At 32.3% G+C, this 14,751-nt stretch overlaps 1 protein-coding gene and 1 non-coding gene across 2 annotated transcripts; one reads left to right on the plus strand and one right to left on the minus strand.

Annotated features, from left to right (window-relative positions):
* The first annotated feature begins 4,562 nt into the window (after positions 1-4,562).
* Positions 4,563-4,635, plus strand: TRNAA-AGC (transfer RNA alanine (anticodon AGC)). The gene has a single exon. It is a non-coding gene; the product is annotated as a tRNA-Ala (tRNA).
* Positions 4,636-6,079: 1,444 nt separating this feature from the next.
* On the minus strand, positions 6,080-8,889 carry LOC137812384 (probable glucan 1,3-beta-glucosidase A). The gene is made up of 8 exons (XM_068614334.1): positions 8,379-8,889; positions 8,094-8,213; positions 7,794-7,991; positions 7,527-7,688; positions 7,263-7,432; positions 7,000-7,149; positions 6,525-6,868; positions 6,080-6,374 (listed from the first exon to the last, which is right to left on the minus strand). Exons 1-8 carry the CDS (start codon positions 8,619-8,621, stop codon positions 6,190-6,192), a joined length of 1,572 nt encoding a protein of 523 aa, XP_068470435.1. The 5' UTR covers positions 8,622-8,889; the 3' UTR covers positions 6,080-6,189.
* Positions 8,890-14,751: the final 5,862 nt, after the last annotated feature.

Here is a 14,751-nt window from a genome sequence, read left to right on the forward strand (position 1 = left end):
ATGAGGTTTATATGAAACTCCCTCCTGGCTTCCAAGAATCTCAATCAGGGGCAGTGTGCAAGCTTCAAAAGTCTCTATATGGCCTCCGACAGGCCCCCAGGTGTTGGTTTGCTAAACTATCTTCTTCTCTCACTCGTTACGGCTTCCAACAATCCCCGAAGGATCATTCCCTGTTTACTCTCAATAATAATGATATACAGTTGGTTGTGCTAGTCTACGTTGATGATCTTGTGATTGCAGGGAATAATGGTACTGCCATCCAATGTTTTAAAGGCTACTTAAATCAATGCTTTCATATGAAAGATTTAGGCTGCCTCAAGTACTTCCTGGGGGTTGAAGTTGCTCGCTCCCCCAACGGAATCTTCCTTTGTCAGAGGAAATATGCCTTAGATATCATTACTGAAGTCGGATTGTTGGGTGCGAAGCCCGCCACTACACCATGTGAAGAAAATCACAAATTGAGCTCCGCTACTGGTTCTTTTCTTTCTAACCCGGCTACTTATCGTAGACTTGTTGGGAGGTTAATTTATCTGTGTTTCACTCGACCTGACCTTGCCTACAATGTCCAAGCTTTATCTCAATTTATGCAAAATCCAGGCTCCGAGCATTGGCAAGCTGCTCTTCGTGTTGTTCGATATTTAAAGGGGCATCCTGGACAAGGAATACTCCTACCTCGAGAGAACAACTTATAACTCTTTGGGTGGTGTGATTATGATTGGGCAAGTTGTCCACTGACACGGAAATCTCTCACCAGATGGTTTATTCAACTCGGCACTTCCCCAATCTCTTGGAAAACCCAGAAACAACAAACGGTTTTTGCCTCCTCTGCTGAGGCTGAATATCGATCAATGGCTAAGACCACCCGAGAATTAAAGTGGATTAAAGACATTCTCGTTTCTCTACATGTTCCTCATCCTGACCCAATTTGTCTTTATTGTGATAGTCAAGCAGCACTTCACATTGCTAAAAACCTGGTCTTCCACGAACGCACCAAACACATTGAAGTTGACTGCCACTTTGTTCGAGATGAAATCATTCACAAGCGCCTTCTTCCATCCTATGTGCCCACACATACACAACTAGCTGACCTTTTCACCAAAGCTCTCGGTGCTAAAAAGTTTGGAGCCATCTTGGTCAAGTTGGGCATTCAAGACTTACATGTTCCAACTTGGGGATATTACCGGACAAAATCATTATTAGACTTAATTAGACTTAATTACAGGAATATAATCACTATTAATGAGTCTATAATTAGACTTAATTATAGGAATATAATCACTATTAATGGGTTTATAATTAGTCTTAATTACAGATGTTATGTGAGAAAAAGAATCTGTACGGTTCTAATGCTATGCTTATATATATGTATCATTGCTATAGATGAAAGATAGATTGAATAAATCAGAGAATATTCTTTCAATTCCCCTAAATATTATTTGATACTCTTGTTTAATATTTATACAATTTTTTTTTCTTGATATATAATATTTAAAAAAGATTTTTTTTATAAAAAAAAATATTTAATTAGTATTTAAAATATTAAGAGATAGGTACAAGCAGAGTACAAGTAAACCCGTCTCCAATAAAGGTAAGATAAAAATCCATATCCATTGACTGTAAGATGGGGATGTGGACAGATTCAAACCTGCACTCCTTTCATCCCTTGGTTTTATTAATAATACTTTTTATATAAAATAATAATTATATTTATGGTAACTTTAAAATTATTTTACAATAAATGCCGACCATAAATAGAAAATCAGTATCTAACATTTATAAAGAGGACTTCACATAAAGTTATTAAAGAAACGTTGGTGTACAAACACAAATAAGTATTGTTTTTATGAATAACAAATTCTAATTAACAGCAAACGATCTAATGCTACTTAACTTATAAACATTTTTATACTCAATATTATTTGCATTAAGAATATACGAATTCCAAATAACAGACAGTTTTTAGATTTTTTTTGTATTAAAAATGAAGAAATAAGATTAAAGAATCAAATTTTAAAATAATTCTGATATATGATAGGATTCATATGTTACCAGCCGAATATTAATCACTTTTAGTTTTTTTTTTTATTAGAGACGGTTAGCAGAGCGAGAAAAGAGTGAAGAGAGGAAGTTTTGTCCAACTACGTCGCCCTTTGGAACGAACTGAGATTTTGTCAGCAGGCTCGTAACTCATGGTGCTTTAATTTGACCGTTTGAATTGTTGAAAAGTCATCGGAACAGTTACCTATAGGCTGCATATAGTAGTTGCAGTTTGGTGAATTTTTTGGTTTCTTGTTCTCTATTTTATCTTTGTTGTCTTGCTATTTGACTGATAATTGAGCACAATTTGTACTTTGATTTGAGACTCTCTTGTAACCTTAATTTTAATCAGAGCTTGATTGACTAGCTTGTGTCCGTGGTCTTTACTTATCACATTGAGAGGAATTTTTCACGTGTGTCTTCCTTCCTATGTTTTTGTTATTACCATTATTTATTATTGCTTCTCACATATTCTTATAAGTTAGAAAAATTATTATTAGTTGCTTATTACTATAATTGAATTATTTGTTTTCCTGTGTTGAATTTCCCATCACGACAATGGTGGTATCAGTGTGATTCAAATCTATTAATTTTCGTTTAGTTAATTACTCAGTTGTATTTTTTTTTCATGAATAGTATTAAATATAAAATATTTATACGTTAGGGTTTAGGGTTTGGGTGTGGAATCTGGAATGACGCAGATCCTTTTTCGACTGGGAGAAGTCTTTGGTGGAACAGCTAGTTCAGTTATTGCAAGAGGTGAAGTTGACTTTGGGGGAGGCAGACTGTTGGGTTTGGAAGGTTGGGGAAAGTCAAACTTTCTCAGTCAACTCTGCTTATGTTCAGGTAAGGCGGGGTAGAGGAGGGGAATTTTCTCCTGAGCACAGTAAGTTGTGGAGGTGTAAAGCCTTGCCTTCTGCTTTGTTCACTGCTTGGAGGGTGGTGGAGAATAGGATTGCCTCAAGGGTTAATTTGGTAAGGCGTGGAGTGGCGGTGGAAAATTCCTTGTGTTGTTTGTGCGGGGAGGAGGAGGAGTCGTCGTGTCACTTGTTCTTTGTTTGCAGGTTTGCTTGGCGTATCTGGTGTTTGTGCTTTGAGTGGCTTGGAGTGTTGTTTGTTTTTCACAAGGACCCTAAGTCAAATTTTGCACAATTCAGGATGAGTCAGACTTCTGTTTCGGTTAACGACGTTTGGGGTTCAATTTGGGTTGGCATTGTGAGCGAAATTTGGAATATTAGGAACTCAGTCATCTTTAAAAGTGGAGTGGCAGATGTGTCTGAGGTGTTCGCTTCAGTGCAAGTTAAGGTATGGTCTTGGATTCATGCGAAATCTCGTTTTTCTTATTTCCCGTATTCTAGTTGGGTTTTAAGTCCTTTGGACTGTATGAGGTTGATTATGTAATGTTGGGTAGTGTTGGTTTGGTAGCCCATTTGACAAACTGGTAGACAGACGTTCTAATAGGAGTTATTGTCAGGTATTTATGTATAAGGGTTGGACCACCCCTGAAGTGGTCCCTATTTATTTATTTATTTTATTGCTGATAAAAAAAATTTTATACGTTAGGACTGAAAAATAATTAATTAAAAAATTGGTAAAAAAACAGCAATACAAAGCTTTTTCGCTTTTGCTCTCGAAATGAACTAAACGAATAGTGGTTACTATTTCCTTCAAAGTTATATTAAATGAATTATTGGTTGTCTAAATGAACTGAATGAACAATGAAATATAAAACGAATAATGGTCAACATTATTGATTGTTGTTTAGAAGGGAACCAACTTCATAGTGTAGAATAATATGAATCAATGTTCCCCATTATTAAGGCAGAGGTTCCATCACTCTAATGTTACATTGTATTTATTCAGGAAATAGATTTTGTTCCTTTAAATCATAATATTTAATATTACTCACTTACCAACACATGCTAAATTTGTAAGATATAATAATTTGAGTTTAATGTTCGCAAAAACCATAAAAAAATGATTTTATTATTGATTCAAAAGGTCGAACCCTGAAAAGATATTTTTAGAATTCTTCATTACATAATAAAAACTATGTAAGGATTATAATCAGTTCTTATGTGTTTGGGCCACATTTTTTAGGCCAAGTTTTAACACTTTTCTTGTAAGAAAATAGATAAAACGAATAAGAGAGAGACAGAGAAAAGCAAATAATAGATGGAGACAAGAGAGTGCATGGAATGGATCCATAATGCATAGAAGTTACCATTTTTTCTCTCCACATTTGGACCATTTAGCCAAATGCAGAGCATCACACATGGACATCCCTTCAATCATATGCCCTTCAACACACTAATTCACTTCTGGACAACACATTTTAATCACTACACTGTCTCTCAATATATCTTAAGCCTACAACATCAATATTTTCCACTGCATTAAATCAATTATTTTCTCATATATAATAATTTAAAACTATATCATGGTGTGTTTTTTTTACATCATTAATATACTCTAAAATATATTTTAACATAGATTATTAACTTTTTATAAATAGAATCAACAACGGGGATGTAGCTCAGATGGTAGAGCGCTCGCTTAGCATGCGAGAGGTACGGGGATCGATACCCCGCATCTCCAATATTAATCTTTAAATTTTGGGTTTTGGTTACCACATTTGAACAGTAAATTTATTTAAATATTAAAAATATAAAATGTTTTAAAATATAAGAAAAGTGAATTATTACCAAAAAACCCCCAAGAAGTATGATTTACACACAAATTAAAGTTTTAAATACAAAAATAATTCATTAATAAGTTGTTATTTTTAATGCATGACACTATGTATAGTGAAAATCTTTTAATTAGTAATGGGTAGATATCTTTAAAGTATCAAATTAAGTGTTTTCAGATTATAATTATTTTTAGCCAAGTATAAAATCTAAAACCTAAATGATAATTATTTATCAAACCCTCTATTATGTAATACTAGATTTTAAACCGTGCTTTATACGGCTTCTTTTAAATTAATAAATTTTCATTTTAAAAATATATGAACATAAATAAAATTATCAATTTATAAATATTTAGTAATATATTAAATATATCTATATTAAAATTAAAATTAAAAATACGAATATATATATATATTTAATTAAGTATGTTTTTTAATTTAAATTTATTTAAATATATTATAATTTATTCTTTCGCAAATATTGATAATACTGAAAAATTACTGTATAAAATTTATAATTACTTAAATTTGAGTGTTCGCTTTATAGTAGTATTTTTTTATTAAAACATACTTAATTTTTCTGTATTTATTTGTAAAATTAAAAATTATTTGAAATTGGAAAAAATTATAGTATGATTTTAAAAAAAATATATATAGTCGCTAAAAATTTTAAAAAATTATTTTTTATTTTAAAAAGATGTTACTTTTGATCGGATAACGCAGTTAATGTTTTTGAAGTTTTAATTGACTCGCAACATAAATTCAATAAAAAAGTAATATTTACCATTTATTATCATTTTATATTAATAATAATTAGCATTGGTTCTTTAGTCTTAAGTTCAATACTTGATATATTTTAAATTTTTTTGAAGGGTTATTTGAAAAAAAAAATTATCTACAAAAGATTATAATTTTTATTACTTTACAACATATAAAAGTTATTATAAGAATGATCTAGTTTTAAGTATATAACACTTGTTGCTTGTTAAGAATTATTATTTATATATATTAATTTTTTTTAATCATTTATTTCTCTCACCATTTGTGAGAAGAAAAGAAAAGAAGACTTGTGTGGACCCAAAACATTACATGCATTTCCTCCCAAGTTAGTTGAACCAAATACCACACTTTCCTTCCCATCCGCACCAAACAGTATACCCCGAAACAAACACAACTTTAGTTATTACTTAATCTTACCAATTAAAAATATAAATTACTCCATAAAGTAAAATTTATATTTACTCTGATCATATATTTATGTATACGAGATGTTCGATTATATAATTAACTCGGAATGAATGCAAAGAACAGAAAGTTGTAGCATGTATAGAATTAACCAGGGACAGTGAGTTTTGTTTTTGTTTAACAGTATTATCTTTTTACGTTTGTAAATTACACTTTCATCTTGAATAGAATCGAAATATAAAAATAGCCAACACTCTTTTTGAGCATAGGTCACACTAACTAAGCCTAACATAATCGTTTTCAATCATCCACTTGATATCCCAAGAGTTAGAATCACATTTGTATGCCCAATAAGCCCATCCAAATTTGGCACCAGAGTATACGTCCAATTGGGCTTTCACAAATTTTTGCTGACTTTGCTTTGATGCTCTCTGAACTTTCCAATCACCACTCCACTCCCCTGCACATTCCACCAACATGTTATGATATGCTATTGTTTTCTTAGAACACAAGCTTTTAAAAGAAGGCTATGCAAGTCACATATCAGAATCCAAGAATATGATAAAGCATTTATGCTACTTTCTTGCATGTGAAAAAGTAGAAAACTTGCCAACAAAAATGAGGGGTCCATTAGATGTGGTGAGAGAGCTAAGATCTGAAGCTCTTTGGTTTTTAACATAGTCGATGTTCTGCTGCACATTCATATTGGAGAACCTATCCGAAAAGAGATTGTAGTAGTGCACGTCAATGGCCACTTTACTGAAAGCTCCAGCAAAGGACAAAAGCACTTTTGATTCTCTATCCAGAGGGTTAGACATGATCACGTAAGCACTTGACGTGTGTTTTCGAACCGCATCATAACCTGCTTGATAGTAGCTTTTAAGGCTTTCCAAATTGACACCTTGAGGCTCATTCATTAGCTCAATTGCTACCAGACCTGATCTGTTTGCATATCTGAAACCAAATTTTGGTATATGCAATCAACACAAATAGTATATAGTACATGGTATGATGTGTGATGTATTTATAAATATAAGGGTCAAGATGGTGACACATTTTAGACAATTAGTAAAAGGGACATTAACCTTTCAGCTAGGAAGTCTATGGCTGCCACAGTGTCAGATATGTATGAATCACCCCATTCTACATGTCCATCTCTTGATGCACTGTGAGGTTTTCCATTTTGTGAGCCTGGAGCAGCATGCAGGTCCACAATTACCTTAATTCCATACTTTCTGCAACAACATTAAAGAGTGTCATTTATTGTGACAACGTGATAGAAAAAGGGGCTTTTCCAACTTTACATTGTAACGAAATTGACAGGGCACTGTCCCTTAAATGGTCTTACTCTGCCCATGTGAAGGCATTGTCTAGTATTTCCAAGGATCCCCCAACAAAAGGCTTTGGTGGTGTTGGGTCTTGAGCTATCCACCACCCCACGGGAATTCTGACACCATTTAAGCCATTTTCTGACATGAACTTGAAATCATCTTCAGTGATATACGTATTCCTGTGATCCTGCATGAGCATGCCCCGCATAGCTTTATCATTGATAAATTAAGATTTGATATGAATTTCTGCCCCTTGTTCTCTTTAAAGCTGATATTTTTACCTGCATGATTTTGGGAGCTTTGTCAGGGCCATAACCATTTGTAATTTGGTATTCCCCTCTTAGAGTGCTTCCTGTCAAAACATTCATTTTGAAGACTGAAGGGTCATTATCATCCCAACTGGATCCTTCATAATCTGCAAGTACCACAGTCTCCGATATGGCCTGATAAACAATAGTAAGAGCATAGAAACATTACATCCTACAAAATCTATAGTGGTCACGAGAGTTAGCTAAATAATAGTACAAACACAAATAAGACCAAAGTACCTGTAAAAACAGACCGTTTGGTGCTCGGATCCGAACCCTGTTAGGATCATCATCATTCCTCAGAATCTCAAATGTTTCCATGTCGCTTGGTGAATCAGAATCAGCCACTAAACTGTTTCCTTCGTCTTGATTTGTCAATCTCACAAATTGCTTACTAGAAACTCTAAAATTGAAGGCCGTTTCATTGACTCTCCACAACTGCGTTGTTGATGGATACAAAAAAAATGCCACTAATTAAATACACAAAATTATAAATGTGTAACAAATAAAACTCTTGAAAGTGTATGTGGAGGAACCAACCCTGAAGGTTTCCCAACCCGAAGCTTTGGTGCGGTTGGCAACAACAATACTTCCTCCCCCATTTTCTGCACAGAGATACTTTTGCAACTTGGTAGACATTAACTGCACTTGAGTTCCATCCTGAAAATGACCAAAATAATCTATAAACAAATAATTTAACTGTAAACTAGTGACACAATTTTCTATGATAGAAAAGATAAAAAAATAGAGGGCAGTGCCAAAAGATCAAAATAGAATGTACAAAATTATTAATAAACAATAATCTGATAGTGATTAGCAACATACCAAAAGATCTTTGTTGGGTATTCCATCAAAGAGAGAAGGTTTCATCCATCCCTCAATAACGAGCCAATTTCCAAGATTCACAGCTTTGAGGGGCAAATTGAAATTTTCAGTCTGGGCAAGAGCATAGTGACATGAGAGGTAGAAAGCTAGCACAAGGTTCGCATAGAATAATTGGTTGCTCATCTTACAACACTTTTTGGTGTGTGGAGTGAGTGCTACGCAAGAGGATAGTGTGTATAACATATATAGAGTTCAAAGTCTACAAATATTTTCGCATTTAGATGTTGTGTTTGATGTTATATGGTGTCATTTTGCCCATCACAATCTGAAGATTGGAACCTAAGTTTTAGATTTAGCACCCTAAAAATTAGCCAAAAAGCATATAGAAAAAGCTTCAATCATATGCCTTCAAATACCACATAGGAATAGTATGTTTCACGCAAATTTTTCCATCAAATGACTCTCCATTGGCCTATACAAGTAGGTGAAGAATATCATCTCAATTTCATTTGTGGATTTAGATCACCTTTGTTTGCTTTATTATTTCTCATTAAAAAAATGACACTTTAACAAAAAACATTTTTTATATCAATATTTTCCCACTTAGTTATTATTTCTTCTTGTTGAAGTATCATTTTTCTGTTGTTCATACAGCACTTTCGCAGAAATAGTATTATTTTTAGTTTTTCATATCATTTTTAAAAATAATGGTGCATGTGTATATTTTACTCAATTGACATCTCAGTGGATGTTATTTTTTTTTTCTTTTCTTGTCACGTTATTTTCTTTATTATGTTTATGTTTGTCTCTATGAGAAGAAGAGTTAACTTCAAATCCATGAACACTGACACCAACCCACGTGTGCTCTATCCCTCCCCTTTGATCCAAAATATGACGAGTTTTTCTTCCTTCTCAGTTAAACCAAACATTCAAACAAAGGTACCTCTCTTTTGCGGCCATCTATTCAACTTTCTTTACTCACTTTCCTTCCTCTGAATTAAATTAACGGCTAAGGTGTTTGAATAAAATTACTGAGAAATATTTATAAAATTACTTGTTCTCGAACGAGTTTGGAGTCTAGATAAAGATTGTTCTGCTTCCACCTTCGATCGGTATAGGACGCTTCAAGCTTTTTGCTACTCCTTCCTCCTCTCGGTCGTCTGACTCCACAGGCGGGATGGTACCTGCAGAAGACACTCCAACCCTCAAGTTAGTCGAGGTGTTAACACTCGGGCATCAAAGTACTGTAGTTAATGACGCACATCTCTCCTTGAAATGCATGCTATTTATATTATCTTAATGGACCTTCAATGGTGGGCCGGATTAGAAAGTTGGTTCATGTTTAGGATTGCACTAAACAACCCTTAACAATTGATTAACTCTACTGACTTAATCAACCGTTGGTTCATCGTCAAGGATCGGTCGATCACATGTTGTCATGTGACCTTCTTATTTTGATTAGGTGGTTGGTTGGTCTGAGTGCTGGCTGACTCGAGTCGTCCGGTCATACCGGTACATTACTCATTTCTTTTTCTTTTTTTTCTAATTTTGGTTTGTAGTTGCCATAAAAATGATCCAAAATCCTACCGCACAGAAGAAGCGGCCAAAAATGTTTGTTGAAAAAGTTGAATGACTATTGGTGCATGAAAAGACTATAATGATTGAGTTTGTTTGGCTTAAAACTTGCAATCCCTATAGAGTAGAGTAGAGGCATTGATTCTACAGAGAATTTTCTTAACTCTCAACCCCTCTTACTTTATCTTCCCACATTGCAAGTGATGCTTCATGCAACTGTTGTTGGCTCAATCATGTCAAAAATTAAAATTGAAACAAACACACACCCTCCATAAATTCATACTATTTTTTGCCCAATAAGTGGTTTGTTAACATGATACGTTGCTCATTCTCTTTAAGTAACTTGAATTACAACCTTACTAATGCACGGCTATTTTATGATAATTTAAAAACAATATTGATTTTAAGAAAGGCAATTTGACAATGATCTGATATATTTTCAAACTTAAATATAGAGCTAGCTAAGTGGTTTTAATATACAATAAAAGATGCATTAATGTGATACATGTGTGTTATAAAAGCAAATATAGAAAGACGTATTAATGTGAAATGGGCACACAGTGAGAGTCATAGATTTAAAAGTGTTGGGTTGAACGTAAATTGCAGATCGAAGAATAGCAGTTAAAATGTGGTTGAATGCATTGCTTTGGAATGAATTAAAGAAGAAATATAGGCTTGGAAAAGTACTTGTTACTTACCATAATTTTCAATCTCTCTCACCGACACAATACGTCACATAGGGTGTTAAAAGGTTAGCAAAGAGTCAACAAGAGGTGATGTAGTATTTGAACAAATGAAAGTTGCTAATAACTTTTGTGTTGGTGACGTGGTCATGATGGAAGTCTTCATACAAGAATTTACCACCCGCATTAGGTGTGGAACCATCAAGACTATTCAATACTCACAAATTAACTAACCAATCTCAACGTTAGACCACTAACTCTGTATTTTCCCTTCTTTCTTTTCTTCTTAATTTTCAAAACTAAGCAAACCAGAATTTGGAAAACTAATTAATTACTAGAGACGTGCTTACGTAATGTTAGGAATCTAAAATCAATCCAGATACTTAACATGTAATAATCGAACAAATTTTAGTCCTTTTTCTTCTTCCCTTATTTTCTGATATATTTTTGGAAAATTTTACATCTACATTGTTAAGAAGTGGACTTTAAGCTTAACTCAACCTCAAAAAATCGGCTCATTGAGGTAAGGTTTGCACCTACTTATATACTATAAAAGACTCTAATCTCTAGTTGATTGTGGACCCCCTCATGCCGAGACTACCAACTCGTACATGGAGATATATATTATGGATGGTCCGATAATAGTCCGATAGCGGGTGACCTGATAAACCCAACAAATACTCACTAGGATAAGCTCGAAATGACTCTGATACCATATTACGAAGTGGACTTTAAGCCTAACTCAACCTCATAAAATCGGCTCAATGAGGTAAGGTTTGTACCCACTTATATACATCTGTCAATTTTCCTACATCCTTCTACCACCTAATAAAAGATAATATTTTAATTTTTCAGTTCATTCATCGGAAATTATTTTATATTTTAAGATAAAAAATTATTTTGTTGGTGTTGAATAGGTGTTGAGTAGAAAATGGGGTGTTTTGTCGGTATTTCTTTTCTTTAGATTGTTCCGTTCTTGTTTTACTAAATGCTAGTTATTGTTTGGGCCTTGGCGTATTCAAACTCCCGTCAAACAATACTACGTTGTCATACATTTGAGGCTAATACTTCCTGCACCTAATGAATTGTCACTTGCACTCTATACACTTTTAAATCTCTAAAATTATTTTTTGATCTAGAATTGAAAATTTAAAATATTAAAAAAATTTAGAATATATTTTTGTATTTTAAAAATGAAATTTTGAAATAGAATTGAAAAATCAAATTCTCATTCTGAAAAAGTTATATTCTGAAATATATTTTGAAAAAGAAATTATGAAAAACAAAATCTGAAAATATATTCTAGAAAAAAAAATTCTAAAATTCAGAAAAGTGATTTTAAAATTCAAATCTAGAAACGTATTAAAGAAAAATATTCCGAATGTATTTTGATCCGCACTCCCTTCTTGTTTAAGGAATTTTTTGTCAATTTATGTAATTAGTATCGGGTGCAGTTTACAACTCTTTGGGTGCAGAAAGTAATTGACCACATTTGGTGTTGCGGTGAATGGGCCAACCAGAAAAAAGAAACCCAAAAATGAAAAACACAAGGCCGACCATAGAGCATCACAAAACCTAACCAAAGCTAAGCCTAAGTAACAAAACACACCATTTGTTTGGAACTGCGTTTCAAAACCATTGACCTGCTTAAAGTATTACAAGCTTCTTAGTATTAGATGCCAAAATCGGTTTAAATGTGTGAACCAATAGACTTACTATATAAATTTAAGTTGAAAAAAATAATTTTTAATATATTAAATGATTTGACTGGTTCTCTATTTGAGTTGATTAAATCCATTTTCATAATTTTGAATCTTTAATTTTCAACTTAACAATATTTTTAAATGACAATAAATACGTGTTCGAACTCATGATAAATGAATTTTTATTGTACTGAAATAAGTAAACGGGTCAAAAAAATCTAACTAATAAAGCATGTTTAACTTAGTCAATTCACTCGTTAAGTTATGAGTTAAAGTGGATTAAAAACTGAGTAAAGTTACTTTGACACCTCACTTTTTCCCTTCCATTCACTTAACTACTTATATAATAATAAAATATTAAATTAAGTTATTTAATTAAAATATAAATTGAATTATTGAATAGAAGTACAAACTTACCCTGCATTGAATTGAAATATTTAAATGAATGACTCATTAGTTGAGTTAGTTGAATTTGACAATCCTAATTGATATCAGCAATAAGATGAATTTTGTTTTAGAAAATGTGGGTGATAGAAGCATATGTTATTTGAGTGAAGGAAATATATATAGTGATAGATGTAGAAATGTAGTTAGAATTTGAAAGTGGTGGGGGCAAGATCTACAGAGTAGACGAAGCAAAGAGGCAGAAAAGGGTTTTTTTCTTCTGACGAGAACTGTTTCACGTGCTGTAGCGGAAGCTGTGTATACATCATGCATGCATGGATCCAATGCAATCCAACAGAGTCACAGGAACAGCCATAGGAGCTTCCAAGATCCAACATGCAATACATATCAACTATCTCTTTCTACCTGACCCAACCTCTCTGAAACTCTCTGCATTATGTTTCACTTTTCATCGTCATCATCCATTTATTAATGCAACCAGACCATCCCAACCTCTCCACTGTACCACGCACGTAACACAAAACAATCATGCTATTAGTTCCTTGTCCTTTTCACCTTTTTTCTTTTTAGATCGGTCAACTCAAACATAACCTCATACACTACCTTATAAATTACTGTCTAATTCACATTTTATTAGGGTTTTCCATTTGAAAAAAATACGAAACATAGTTGTTTTTGGTTCTTTTTCCTTATCAATGTCACGAGATGCAAGGATGATTTTGGCAGTTGCTTCGTCTGCTTCGCCGTATTTTGGCTAAACTGTTTGCAACTGCGAAGCTGCAACTAGTCTCGAGGAACGAGAAGAATCTATGCAATAAGTAATCCCAATGTGTTGTAGATGTTAGTAGTGAATGTTGTAGGTCGATTCAATTTGTGTTTTTGCATTGTGTCCGTTTCATTTACAATCAAATAAGAATTTCCATTTTAAACTAACATGTTTTAAGATTTTTTTAACATTTTTCTAATTGTAGAACGTGTAATAAATATGTTCAACAATGTTGCAATGGAACACAAATGCCCATTTCACTAATTTGAAGTACCTCAAGTTAAACTTATTTTTATTAGTTATTCAATTAAAAAATCATCAAGATATTAAAGACTCCAATTTTTTTTTTCACTTTAAAAATCAAAATAATTAGTTGTTATTTGACTAAATTAAATACCATTTTATAAATTAAAAAATAGTTGATATCTATATTGGATTCATGGTGACATCATCATTAAATAAACTATATTAAGAAAGAAATATCTATATTATATGTACTCAAAAAGTAATGATATTAATTATCATTTCAAATAATAAATAATCCGTATCAGTATCATCATTGAAAAACCTAAAATAATAATAAAATATGAATTATGTCAATCTTATATAATATTGCACAATTTGTTTACTTTGGATTAGATTTATTTGTTGTCTTCAAGCTTTTTTAGTCAATTATATATTTAGTTTTGAAAATTAAATATATTTAATATTTACAAAATTTTCAAGTTAATAAATTAGTGAGCGTTTAAAAGAATTTGCTGAAAACATGTAATTAGGGTTTGAGAGAATTTAAGATTTTTTTTTAAAACAAAATATGTTTCCATTTGTAAGTTTTAAGTAAAAGAAATTTACAATAATTTAAATGATTCCATTAATGAAAATATATTTATTGGTTTTGAATTTGTGAAAATCTCTAATAACTGTTTATGTTGAATTTTTGAAAATTTTGAATAAAAATTTAGGGAAAGACTGACAATGAAACTAAATGTCAGGTACAAGACATTAAAATCCCATATATTTGCTTTATTTAAAAAGGAAAGTACGATCAAAGAAAAGAGAAGGAGAGAAAAATGGAAATATTTTGGATTATTTGGTTGGTAAGAAAATTAAAGAAAAATATTTGAAATGGGTAAAATATATACTTAAATGGTATAAACATCCTTAAAAAATAATTCAGATAGAAAGAGAGTGTCATTTTACTCATCATTTTATAATGATGTTGTTTACTTTTTTTTTCTAAT

This window comes from Phaseolus vulgaris, chromosome 2 (assembly GCF_000499845.2).
Source record: "Phaseolus vulgaris cultivar G19833 chromosome 2, P. vulgaris v2.0, whole genome shotgun sequence".
Taxonomy (NCBI): domain Eukaryota; kingdom Viridiplantae; phylum Streptophyta; class Magnoliopsida; order Fabales; family Fabaceae; genus Phaseolus; species Phaseolus vulgaris.

Bases quoted from the DNA above. Each gene is read 5' to 3' on its own strand.
- LOC137812384 (XM_068614334.1), bottom strand. From the start codon at position 8,621: ATGTTATACACACTATCCTCTTGCGTAGCACTCACTCCACACACCAAA. The intron at 7,992-8,093 runs GTTGGTTCCTCC...TCAACAACGCAG, and splicing joins CGGGTTGGGAAACCTTCAGG to TTGTGGAGAGTCAATGAAAC. The intron at 7,433-7,526 runs GTAAAAATATCA...ATGCTCATGCAG, and splicing joins AAGCTCCCAAAATCATGCAG to GATCACAGGAATACGTATAT.